General features: G+C 35.6%; 1 protein-coding gene across 1 annotated transcript in view; it reads right to left on the bottom strand.

Annotated features, from left to right (window-relative positions):
• The window catches only part of RECK (reversion inducing cysteine rich protein with kazal motifs), a 61,068-nt gene that overhangs the window by 30,587 nt on the left and 16,727 nt on the right, over positions 1 to 13,754 (bottom strand). Inside the window, exons 3-6 of the mRNA XM_090275915.1 lie at positions 12,946 to 13,020; positions 12,000 to 12,036; positions 8,880 to 8,965; positions 7,094 to 7,141 (exon numbers count right to left, since the gene is read on the bottom strand). Coding sequence (XP_090132041.1) covers positions 7,094 to 7,141; positions 8,880 to 8,965; positions 12,000 to 12,036; positions 12,946 to 13,020 — 246 coding nt within the window. The remainder of the gene's footprint in view (positions 1 to 7,093; positions 7,142 to 8,879; positions 8,966 to 11,999; positions 12,037 to 12,945; positions 13,021 to 13,754) is intronic.

Raw genomic sequence — 13,754 nt, 5'->3', positions numbered from 1 at the left:
CATTCAGGTGACTTCTCAGAAGAATGGACTAGAGAGGAAATATACTAGCACTGGGAGGCTAAACAGGAGTTATTCTTGTCCCCAAATTATAATACAAAATATAACAAAACAAAACAATATACAAATAGAACATAGTCAATATTATATACTATCTTAAGCCAGTACTGCAGGACCTAACAGGTTTCGCTCTTTTTGGAGCTCATCAGCTGCAGGTAACGGCTCAACTCTACTCTGAGATATTGGGTTGGCCAAAAAGAAAGTTAGTTTGGTTTTCCCCCCATAAGATGGCTCTAGTAGCATTTATTTGTCTTTAACTTTATTTGAAACAATTTTGTTAGATTGTATTGTGACAGCTGTCATATCAGCATGCATTTAACCTATCAAAATTAGTAAATTTTTGTGTAGCCATTTTAATATTGAAGATGGAAGAAAGTAAGAGATATTTTTGGCATATTACACTTTATTATTTCAAGAAAGATTAAAATGCAACTGAAATGCAAAAATGATTAGTGCCGTGTATGGAGAAGGTGCTGTGTGACTGATCGAATGTGTCAAAAGTGGTTTGTGAAGTTTGATTCTGGAGATTTCTCTCTGGACGATGCTTCACAGTTAAGGAGACCACGTGAAGTGGATAGCAATCAAATAGAGACATTAATTGAGAGCAATGTTATACCATGCAGGAGATAGCCAACATACTCAAAATATCCAAATCAATAAAGTTATTAGTGAAAAAGAAAAAGGTGTCTTTTAATTTACAGGAAAAAAATCACACGAACTTTTTGGCCAACCCAATAGTATACCGATATCGCATTTTACCATTTACCAAGCCTCCCATTATATTGTGACAATTCTCAGTTTCCTTAGCATTAACTAAAAGAATCTTTACATTTAAATCCTTGAAGGCATTGCTGGGGCCAAGCACCACATGATTCTTTTTGCTAAAACCCCCCACAGCTGACTGTCTCCTCTATTTTCAGAACCACTGCAGCACAGACCCGATCACATTGAGGGGCAGGAGGCCTCCAGCTATCCAGAGAATCCTGCTGGTGCTGACAACCCTGCCATCCTATCTCTAAGTGGGGCTATTTTTCCATCTCTTTTTCTTTATGCTTTTTGTAGTAAATCTAGAACCAAGGTTAATTTGAGAAAAAAAAAATGGAATAAAATAAAATACATAGAAATCTTTAAAGCAGAATATTTCATTTTGACATTTCTTAAGAATACACTGTTACAGCCCGTGTAGAAATACATAAACAAACACTGGCAACCACAGGTAGGTCAGAGTTTATGGCAGGCTGCCATTTGTGTTACAGGGGGGTAGAGGAGGATTATATGTACATATTCACTTTTATACGCATAAAATATCTCTGGTAACTTAAGGAACTAAGTGGCTTCAGTACAAGAGGTAAAAAAGAGACTTCTATTGTATAACATTTTGAATTTTGAACCATGTGAATATTCAAAAAATAAAATTTAATACATACCTGCACCCTTCTCTTATGCATTTAGCTGCATGTTGACAGGGCGATGCTGACAGAACCGAGCCTAAAACTCACAAGGCCCACCATCTTTGCTTCTGTGCTTCTTAGAGCCTCTTTTTAACATCTCAAGAATCTTAATTTTATCTTAGAATTCTCACAGACCAGAGTTCCAGGACAGAACATTATTTTACAGTTTTGTTTTGTTTTTTTTTAAAGCAACTGTTTAGTTTAAAACATAAATGCCTTAAGATTAAAGAGTCCTCACAAAAATATCTTCTACTGACTTTCCTTCATAGTTTCTCATCTTCCTTAATGAAATTAACATCAAATAACTGAACTGAAGACAGCTAGAAAGAAAGGAGAGAAATGAAAATGAGATTTCTGAAAAGAATATAAAGGAAAGCATAAAGAAGAATCAGTGAAAGAAGGAAGAAACAAGTAAAAATATAAGTCTGATGACAAATTTGCAGCATTTTACTTCAGTGGGTCACGCAGCAAATGGAAAGGTATTTATATTTATGGACATTATGTTAAGAGAATGGCAGGTAAGATCTGACATAAAGGTACGAAATGGATTTATCAACCTGAAACTAAAATTTGTCTCATAAGCCATTGCCAGGTTCCTGGAAATTCACCAGCCTCGGAGCATCTTGATGTTTATTATGTCATTCAGTAACAAAAATAACTATCAACAGACAATTAAAAAAACTAAACTAAACTAAACTAACTTATGGAAAACATGAGTTAGTTCTTACTTTAGTTCTAATCAGCCCATGTGCTACTCGCATACTGAGGGTTTACAGCCGGCACTTGTTCTGACTGTTGGAGCCTACGGCATTCCAGTTGTTAAACATTTTAAGTATCAACCCTGGTTCCAGCGTCACACATTCATGGACCCAGGTGGCCTGACCAATACTCCTAGGTGGGCCAAGGACCAAGCCTATGAAAATGCAGGGAGGACCCGGAAATGAGCATGCCTACGGCATCTGAACATGTCCACGTCACAGCTATCAAGCCACTGGGTGAGTTTGGTGGCTCCAACAAACAGGTGTGATTCTCAAGTACTGCAAGAAGTATTCTTTCTTAAGTATTGGTCAGGATAAGAGAACTGTAGAATTGGGAGATCATTAGCCAAATCTCCTGTCCACTGCAGAAACCCCCTCCACATGGTAAATCCAGTAAGCCTTTGCTTGAACATTTCCAGTGATAGGAAGTTCTCTTTTTCTTGGAATATCTCACTCCATTTTGAACACAGGTATGGTCCTCTCCTACTGAAATGTCAGATTAGTATTTGGTTCCTTCTCTTCTAGTTCCCTAAAGAAGCAATTTTCAAAATATAGCTCTCTACTTTTTTTCTGTGCTTTTTCTTAACACAGTTTTCTTTCACTCTCAAAAATCAGGGGTTACTTCACAGTTGACTTTGGGCATGATCTCTTCTCCTCTTCTTTAGTCCTACATATCTCTGATACAGGTCTTTACATTAAAAAAGACCTAACACTCAACATACTTCAATTTCTTTAAACAACCTTCCCAATGTATACACTATTGTTGTTGTGTGTTTTCTCTTTTTAAAAAAACTCAAGGCGCTCTCTCCCTCCTGGGAACATCCATGCCTTTCTTTCCCCACAGGTGCACATCTCCTAAACTCTAAGGGTACCCACGAGACTTGCAACCAGGGGAGTAACGGGCAGTGGCAGCTTGTTCCAGGCTAACCCCCGAGCCTGTCTCCAAGGCCCCCTTTTTTCTGACTTTTCTGTAAGCCGACAGCAGCCCTGCCTTGGCTCACTTCTGTCACTGTGACTTTTATTTCCCAGTGAGCCAAAGCAGCCCTGCCTCGGCTCTCCTGTTGCTTCTTCTATCCTAAGTCCTTCCTTGTTTCACTGTTCCCAGCTTTAATAAACATAATTCTCAAAAAAAAAAAAAATTTAAAAACCTAAAATATACAATATTGTTTTGAACAATCTAAGTGTGTTGTGACTTACCCACTTTGTATTGTAATCATTCTCTTTTTGGTTTGCATTTCTAATAATTACAACTACTTTAGAGCTTCCTTCAGAGAAGGACTGCTACAAAGGGCCTAATATTGGCAATCCTCTGTTTTTGCTGTCTGGAAAGATCTTAATTTCCCTCTTTCTTGAAAAAAATTTTTTTTTTTTTGCTGGACATGGAATTCTAAATTAATAGTTGTTTTCTTTCAGAACAGTTTATAGGTACATCATTCTATTGTTTCTGGCTTCCTTTAAAGGCAATGTCCTTTTTTTCTGACTGCTTTTAAGCTCTTTGGCAGTTCTGGCCAGGTAGCTCAGTTGGTTAGAATGCCATCCCCATACATAAAGGTTGCAGGTTCAATCCCTGGTCAGCGCACATACAAGAAACAACCAATGAATGCATAAATAAGTGAAACAACAAATCGCTGTTTCTCCCTCTCTCTCTCCCTAAAATCAGTAACTGGCTATGAGGTGTGTCTATAATATATTAATTTTAAAACTCTTGCTGGGGATTTGCTGGGCTGCTTTAAACATTGAATCTGTTCTACATTCTTTCTTCTCATGTTCCAATTTTTATCCCATTTGCCTTAAACTCTCTTTTAGCCATTCCTACGTGCTCCTATTCCATGTAATTTCTTCAGTTCTATCTCCCAATTACCTAATATTTTTAATATTTTCCTTAATATCATCTTCTATATTCAATCCATCATAACAAATCCTGTGGCTGGATTCTGCCTGCAAATCTCTAATTTATTCCTGAATATGCAACTCTACTGCTATCACCTTAGTTTGGGGCCTCACATGTTTTTAGCTAGGGTTTGGGGAGACCTAAAATTTAGTCTGCACAAAACTAAGACTTTAAGCTTTCTAAAATATGGACTTGTTTTTATTATGTTTACCTCCTATTACAGATTCTTCTTTATCTCTCCAAAATATTGAGCCCCAAAATATCATCTTTCTAAGGATCTGGTCCGATGTTGCCTATATAAGCAGATTTTTTGCTCCAAACAGGCCTAGTATCTTTTTGCCCTCTGCACAGGCCATGTGAATTTTTGCTAACATGCTTTTAATTCAGTTTTTTTATCCAAATTATACCAATCTGTTCAGGCCTCTCCATTTTGCAAAGTCTTCCCTGGTAACTCCCAATATGCTCACTTTGCTTTCTAATTTCGCTGAGCCCTGTGTGAGTGGTATTTATTTTAATTATCTTGACTCAATTAGATAGAACTTTTTAATATATGAAGTTAAGCTTCAAAATTCTAACCTAGGTCCGACTTCAAAGTTTGTCCTCTTTCAAATATATAAAACTGCCCCTCAGTATTCAATAAATATTTATTGATTTGCATAAGAAACCAGATGCTATAAAATCAAACATAATGTCTTACATTTAGTTTGACTGGAAAAAACAAACAACAGAATCTTAAATGGCATTAAAATTTTTTATCTTTAAGTCCTGGCCAGGTAGTTCATTCAGTTGGTTAGAGTGTCATTCTGATATGCCAAGATTGTGGGTTCGATCCTCGGTCAGGGTACATATAAAAAGCAACCACTGAATATGTAAATAAGTGGAACAACAAAAAATTGATGTTTCTCTCTCTCTAAAAAAATTTTTTTAATAAAAGAAAAAAATAGAAGTTCATGATTCTAAATACAGAAATATTTTTGACACCTTTTTCTTTAAGAATGACACTTATAATAAATATAAAAAATAAAAATAACTTCACTCGTGTAAATAAATTTCTTAGGAAATCCCCTCAAAAGGGTTTCTGTATCAGCTTACCAGTAAAGATAAACATTAGCTCCTTCTAATATAATTAATCAAACTACACAAAACCCTCCTTCAGGGTAAATGCTAACCCCTAAAATTGCAAGCCTAAAGGAATGGTTTACACATCTAAAAGATCAGCCCAGGGACTATTTTAGCATTAAGGAAAAGGTATTAAAAGCCCCGTTTTATAAATTATTCTGATGTTGATAAATAACCAATCCAGTTAAAACAGGTTGCACTATACCAAACTTACCCAATTCACTTTATGACAAATAGCATTACTTTATAGACTAAACATCAACAATCATGAAAGTGAGTGCTATGTCGGGTTTATAATTCAGGACCTGCTTTCCGTGCTGAAGTGCTCTCGCCTCTCTTTTTATTTATAAATAAAATATAAGAAATTAAACTGAGTCTTGAACTACCTTGAATAATTTGTAGGTTCAACTTTTATATGTATAAAAGAACGCTGTTGGTGCGTAGCTTTTGGAAAATAGTTTCTTAATTCTAAGTCAAGTGAGAGGCTAGACCAAGAAAAGTAAACTACTCTTAGTATTTCTCTCATAGGACAGCATTTATCTCTCTTACCTTTCCTGTCCCGTCCTTCATCAACACATACTGGCAGACTTCCTAGGGCAATGCAGAAATCCAGACAAGAGAAGCAAGCACACTAAAATAATGGAGGACAGGCTACAGGAGATGGACAGTGTCAGACATCATGTGGGAGAAAAGAAGGAATTATCACAGTTAGCCACTTTGTTCAAGAGAAACGAAAACTAGTTATTTCAAAGGCAGAGAAATAAGGGGAAAAAGGGTCTTTTACTTCTTTGTAACAAGGCTCCTTTCAATAAGAACAGAGGAGAGTTCAGTTAATTTGGAAATTTGTCTTCAGATGAACAGATATAAGTTAGCAAATAGTACAAAGAGACAAAAGATAAATAAGATTCTCCAATTTAAAAATATTAATCAAGAGATACAAGCTTTGAGAAAAGAAAAAATATATCAGGACTATAATCTAGAAGCAGTAAAGAAAGTTGTTCTATCCTTCTCCAAGAGAACACAGACTATTAAAAGCAATAGGAATTCCAATGTTTATATGTAAAAATGATGAATGAGGCATACGCAGATTGGTATCCTTAATTACATGGTCTTATATTATGGAAAACAATAGTACTGCCACATTTAACCATGGAGTTCTAGAAACAGAACACAGTAGTCCCAGTAAGGAGCCTTTTCACATCAGGGACAATCTTCCGTACATTATTTACATGATATGAAACACCTCCTTTACCCCTGACCTAGTAACTTCCCCATCTAGATACCCCAGTGCTTAAAATACCACCGTTGGAAGACAAGAGTCCTTCAGATTTAATGCATCCTTTGTAAGTTAGTACCCACCCCCCAACCCCAAATGCCAGATCCTAGAAAAATTTAAAGCTATTCACACTAGCAATATGATTTTGTTTCTTTGATTAGAGGTGGTTTATAAAAATGGGTACCTAGATGGGTCAAGGGATAGGAAAAGGGAAAAAGAGAATATAGAACCTAAAAAAAAAAACCTACAGTATTTTACAACTTTGGATACAATCAGTTGTTTTGTTATACAGACATTATAGGTTAAGTCCTTTGTGTATGCGGTTTAGGCATTTCTTTAAAATTAATGCCTAATTTCAACAAAAGTCAATTAAAATCATAACATTTCTAAATAAGGTAAATGACATTTTTGTCAAGGCTATATTTTCTGTAAAGTAAAAGGCAATTTATGTAAGAATAAATTTATTTTAAACGTTAAGTGATTCTATCAATTCTGATAACATCTAAATAGTCTATCTAAATTTGTTAAATAAAATACATACCTCATATTCTTTTCTGCAAACTTTGGAAATATCATTTTTTGAAGATGCCTAAAAGACAATAAATTTCTCCATTAATTGTATTATATTATATATGTTGTTCAGCACAGAATAAGAAAGAACAGGAAAACCTTATGCTCAAATATTTTAAAGTTCCTTATATACGACAAACACATTTTATGCAATTTCTTTAAAACAAACATGAGCCCCAGAACCTACCGGATATGCTAGAACTTCACTCTAACTTTTTATGGCTTTAATCTCACATAATAACACAGTCCTTTTGTTATTTCAGAAACTAGATATCTCTGAAGAAAATAGAAGACTTTTTTTTTAGCTGAATTTCACTCTGCAGCAAATTTTCTTGTGAAGCTCTGCCAAGATATTTATATTTTGCTTTTTCTTTAATCCTTCACATTGTAAGTTCTCATATTAACTTTTCCCCCAGAAAAAAATCCATATATAAGGAAGGGGAGCAACTGAAAAAGAAAGGCTATGCCTGGCAATACAAAAGTTATTTTTATGTAATTCTCTTAAGTTAATGGAGATATTAACTTTTCTACAGATGAAGACACTGATGCTCAGAGAAAATCGCAACTTTTTTTTTATCACATTTAAGTATGCACTTTCTATATAAAACAAGCCAAAATGAATCTGCTGAGGAGTCATTATTCCTCCACATGCTATCAGTCTCCATTTAGAGATGTAGTTTTAGAGCCATGGGCTCTGGTCTCCTGTTCTATCACCTAAGCTCATGTAATTTTGAATAGGCCAGCTGATGAGGATGTAAAGAGAAAGAAGTGGAATGAACAGGCAACTGTTTTATGTCCCACCAGATCCGTTATAGTCCAACCCTCTGCAGCTCAACTTCATCTCAATGCCTGGATGAGAGCAGCTGGTAGCTAGGCTGTGTACAACCCAAAGAGTGTTGCACTGATACGTATGAAAGCAAAGGGGACATTATGTCTCACATACTCCTGTCCAGACGCCGGTCACTGGAAGAAGAAAATGAGAGAAGGCTTTGCAACTGTAGTTTCAGGTCCACCTAAACCTCCCAGTTAAGTCTATTTCCACCACTTGGAGTATAAGGAACCAGGATCAGTTTTCCGACAACACCCTGAGGGACCACTATGAAAATATATATAATGAGGAAGAACTCAGGGCCCTAACCTAAATTGGACCAGAGATATATCAATTCAAAAAGAAGTCATAATTCACTGTAGGAGGAGTCCTGCTCACCTTAGGAGCAGAGAAGGGATATAAGAACATGCTCAGTGTAAACCCAGGAGGAAAGACAGAAGAAAAGATGAAAGCAAAGTAAGCCAACTGTCAACTGCTCTCATCCAGGTATATCCCAAATTCACATAACCATTTGGGGTCACTAAGCACTGATTAAGGATGACCACAGGCAAAGTACAAAAGGTCTCAATTCCTATAATATTTTTTCTTTAATTTTTAAAAAAATTTTCAATTACAGTTGACATACAATATTAGTTTTAGTTATATAACACACTAATCAGCCATTTATATAACTTATGAATATTAATTCTTTGTGTGGCAGAGAGAAGTTGAGAAAAAATAAGAGAGGGCTTATGGTCTTACACGCAGCAGCCATAACCGAAAAACATCAAGTCTAAAAGGAAGGGGTCTACGCAAGAAATGCTAAATTGCAGCTTTTGTGGGTCACCTCTCCAAAGGTATAAATAAGGTTGGCAAGGTTCAAGAAATATGCACAGCTAAAACCAAACAGCAGTCCATGCTTTTTAAGAGCATGATTGTCCAGTATTACCTGCTTGCATGCCTGCCGACACTCCAAAGTAATAGCCAGTTCACAGCAGCCTAAGCCAACCCAGCCATCAGATTTCTTAAACACACCTTAAAAAACAAAATGTTCAAATGTTCTGGTCATAAGTAGTGACAAACACAAAGTGCATGCCAAATTGGTTCATGGATACCACAAAAAAAATCAAAGCAGGCATCTACAGGAAAACTAGCTCAGACAAAAGAGCCTGAAATTTATTAAGCCCCTCCCCTCAGCCTTACTTCCAATACTATCAGTCTTCTCAGGGTCCCTCACAGTATTTGAGTGGGACCCAAAAATACCTAGAATTATCTTCTGGAGGGTGGGCCCCTTGTAGTACAGGCTTCCCTGCTAGGTGAGTGTTCTAGTATCAGTGTACCAGCTGGCGTTGTTGTGAGAGGCTGTGTTTGGCTTCAGTGAAATTTTTTGAAGACTCTTTCAAAGCATTTGCCCATTTCACAATGGGTGATTTAGGAGTTCACCTGCCCACACTAAACTAAGTGTTCAATAGTTCTTGTCCAAAAATGGCATGACCCCTGTGCCCCACCTTCCCTATTCACCCGATCTCACCCCAAGTGACATTTTTTTGTTTCTCTGATCAAAAAAGTCCTGAAAGGGAAATGTTTTGCTGATGTGGAAGAGGTGAAACAAAAAACAGCAGAAGCACTGAAAAGCATCAAAACTAACAAGCTCAAAAACTGTTTTGTGCAGTAGAAAAAACGTCTTGATAGGTGTGCTGCATCAAATGGAGAGTACTTTGAAGATGAGTGAAGTTTAAACATGTTAGAATAAATACACAATTTTTTACAAATAAATTCTGTTTTCTGCCCCCCACCCACCTTATAATCTCCTATTTATCAGGTCCTTTGTTTTGTTCTCTTGCCTCCTTGCCCACCTTAAACCCTCTAGGTCATTCATTCTCACTCTTGGTTAGCAAGCATCTCTAAAGGACATGCACGTTCAGGACAGCAAGGAGAGGCCTTCCTCACCTTTAAAACGTGAAGCAGAGGCAAAGATTCCAATTTAACTTAACAACTAACAAAAAAGGGCACAAGTAGTATTGAATTCAAATATATTAAATATTTACAGTATTGTAAAACCCATGACATCATTTAAAAACTAATGCTTAGTAAACAAATATCTCCTGTGAGCCAGGACCAACTTTGATGGGTTTACTTCATCATGGGGCAAAATGACTTTTCTAGTTCAGTTTATGAAGAGTAATATTTTTCTAACCAAATCACTGTGCTACCAAGAGGTACTATAATATCACTTTGTATAAAATTATAGAAAGTATTTTAATGTAGCCCCGGCCAGGTGGCTCAGTTGGTTTGAGAATCGTCCCATACACCAAAAAGGTTGCAGGTTCAAACCCCAGTCAGGGCCTGTACCGTAGGCAACTGATTGATGTTTCCCCTACTCTCTTCTTCTTCCTTTCTCTATACAATCAATAAACACATCCTTGGGTGAGGATTTTTTTAAAAAGTGTTTTGATGTATGTTTAGATCCCTTTTTGCAATCAAATATTAACGAATGACTCCTGGAATAAAATTAGGAGATATAAGTAATAATTATGAAAATAAGAAAAAGATTAATGCTTGTAGGGATGCTGCAAATTCTTTATTTCCTTTAAAAAATGTCCCTGGCTGCTGTGGCTCAGTGGATCATGCATCAGCCTGCGAACCAAGTGTCGCTGATTCGATTCCCAGTCAGGGCACATGACTAGGTTGCATGTCAGGTCCCCAGTTGGGGGCGTGAGTGAGAGGCAACCACACAGTAATGTTTCTCTCCCTCTCTTTCTCCTTTCCCCTCTCTCTAAAAATAAATAAATAAACAAACAAATTATTTTAAAAAATGTTTTATGCTGCTTCTATGTAATACATAGGTCTTCAAATCCACATATACATTAAAACAGATTATTATTGACATTTGAAAAAACTGTCAGGGATTGAGGGCAGTAGGTAATATAGTTCTCAAAATAAAACTAGAAACATTCTGCTAAAAAACAAAACAAGCAAAAGCAAAGAAATGGCCCATAGATAGACAAAGCTCTCAAAATAAAGGGTGGGGTAAAAGTAGGTTTACAGTCATGAGTACACAAAATACAGTTTATTGTTGCATTATTATTCATTAATTATTGTATTATTTTCCATAAAACAACTGTAAACCTACTTTTGCCCCACTCTGTATAATATAAACCACCCCAACTGTTACAACTGGCTAAAAATACTGAATATCATAAGCTTCTCTATCCCTACCTGTTTTAAGAGTAAAAAGGACGATAGACTCCCATCTAAACCAAGTGCCTAGTATAGTTTCCTTTATATCTTTGCTGTTTGTTATTCAAAATCACCCACACTTTAGACATAACTTTGAATAAAATCAATGTAGGTCATAAACTCTGAATTTTAATACCATAATGCAGTGTGTTGCTGTTTCCTCTTAGAAAATACTAAATTTTTCAACAAGCATTTACATTTGCTGACCCTCTGCTATGTACAAGGCTCTCTGTTAGATATTCTGTGGACTAGGAAATAGATAAAATACATAGTTTATTCCATTATGGAGATTATGGTTTGGCTAAAAATAATGTGCATGTATATACCACACATATATAATTACAGGACATTAGATAGAAGGACAATTAGGAAAACAGGTAAGGATATGGGCAATTCCAAGAAGACAGAGTGTTTGAAATACACACTTCAAACTGTATGATAGCCTTCATAGTTCAGAGATATGTAAGACATACTCTCATTTTTCAAGGCACTGGCTTTAACTAGGATTGGAACATAAGCTTTAATTCTAGGAGGCAAGGCTAGGGAGTATGGCTTCTATTCCAATGGAAATGGATAACCCTTGCGGGATTTTTTTTGAAAGGCTTAGGAGAATAGCTATGATGTGTTGAAACACCAGTTACAAGTTTATTACCATATTCTATCCCAAGAATGTAATACGCAAGGCTTGAACTAAGAGTAGTAAAGACATATGCAAGATTTTATAAGCAGAGTCAACAGAACTATAACGGAGTTTGTTATAGTTCTGTAACACAGATTTTGTAATAAATTTAAAAAAATAAGTGCTAAATGTTACACTTATATTACTTACCTGGCAAAGATGAATTCATACAACTCCAAATTTCAACCTAAAATTGTAATCACCAAAAGACTTTTATGTAGATAACCAGTTCCTAAATATGACACTTAATTTCTACAAAAATTATGTACAGCCGATGTGATTATGTTTGAATCTATACAGTCAGTGTTCTAGGACTATACAAGTTATCAACCAGCTATTTAGGGAGAAAAAATAAAACAGATGCAAGATATTGCTTACTCTTTTCCCGTCTTCCCATCTAACAGCACTAAAGTTTCGTCTGGTTATTCAGGATGCTTACTGTAATCACTATTTCTAAGTACAAAGACAAAAGTATCTATAGAATGACTAAAGGAAAATATTATCAGTTAGAACTGTGGGACCACCATCTTTTCTCTCCCCCTCACATAATGTAAGCTGCCATACCTAAAGCGGCTCTCTCATGGCAAGCTCAGACTTTTTTAGCCTGGTTCGTGGGCATCCCAAACACTGAGGGTGACCCAAACATTAGAGACATTTTAAGTTACATGATTCAGACAGGCAAGAAATAGGTCTGTTGAATACCAGAGAATGGGAAGACAGGAAAAATGAAAAGTCACAGATTTTCCCTTATCCCAAATACAACTTTTCAAGATCAAGATAAATATAAAATTAAGTTCATATAGTTTTCATAGAATTATCAAAATAAAGTAAAATTTCATATTCCAGATAAACTTAAAGACTAGAATAAATTTATATTTAACATTGTTTCTACCTGTATCATGGAATAAATAAAAATTGAAAGACTTATTCTACCTAGCAATTTGTGTGAAGATCTTTTTAAAGTACCTAGATAAATCTAACATTTTACTTTGACTACAAACCCCAGTCGCATAAAAATTTTGCTAAATCTAAAAGGAACTCATTAGATGACTTCATTTAGACAAAAGCTTCCATAGTTAAGTTAAACAAGACCTACCATTGTTTCAGGGCAATAATCGGGGGCTCGCTGCAACAGATGTTTTAGTCGGGATTCACTTTTTGAGGAGAATATCTGTTTGACGAAAGAAAAATGTTTTTGTGACACTTTTTCATAAGAAATAAGAAAAGGTTAAAATGTATTATATTCTAGACTTAACAGCTGTCTAGAATATCTTCCCACTTCCTTTTATAAATGAAAAACCTTTGGAAGGATCTAAATTAAACTGATGTAACATTTCTTAGAAGGTTGGTTAGTTTGGCAAATAACCAAGAAAGTCCAAATATAGCAGTCTAGATCCTATTTTCTAATGATCAAAAAATGGGCAAAACCAGGCTACCAAACTAGCCTGGGAGAAAGAGAAAGAAGAAAACAGAAAAGGAAGAAGAAAAAACGATAAATTTATTCTAAACTGTCTATAAACGGCTTTAAGCCAACTGACCACAATCAAAAATAGACTATGTTTTCCTTAATATTGGTAAAGAACAAATTTGTGAACAGCATTATGGCATAAACTTCTCTGCAAAATGCCATAAAATAGAGATAAAGCCATTTTAAAATACAGATGATGAGCTGACAAGTTCACTCACATGCTGGCTACCTGGCTCACTTCCAAACAGAACTTTAGTTGATAAAATTACAATTTGATGTCTCAGTAAATTATAAATCATTATGTATATCAGACAGACCTTCATGGTTACGTACAAACAGGGCTGTAAAATCCATAAATGCTAGTAAGGACAGTGAAAAAGGATTTATCTCCAGATAGTTATAGTAGCTATTTTTCTCCAAACTACCAACTGTAATAA

The sequence above is a fragment of the Furipterus horrens genome, unplaced genomic scaffold (genome assembly GCF_987537825.1).
Source record: "Furipterus horrens unplaced genomic scaffold, mFurHor1.1.pri manual_scaffold_4, whole genome shotgun sequence".
Taxonomy (NCBI): Eukaryota; Metazoa; Chordata; class Mammalia; order Chiroptera; family Furipteridae; genus Furipterus; species Furipterus horrens.
Note: the sequence above shows the minus strand (reverse complement) of the source record. Positions and strands in the feature narration are given on the sequence as shown.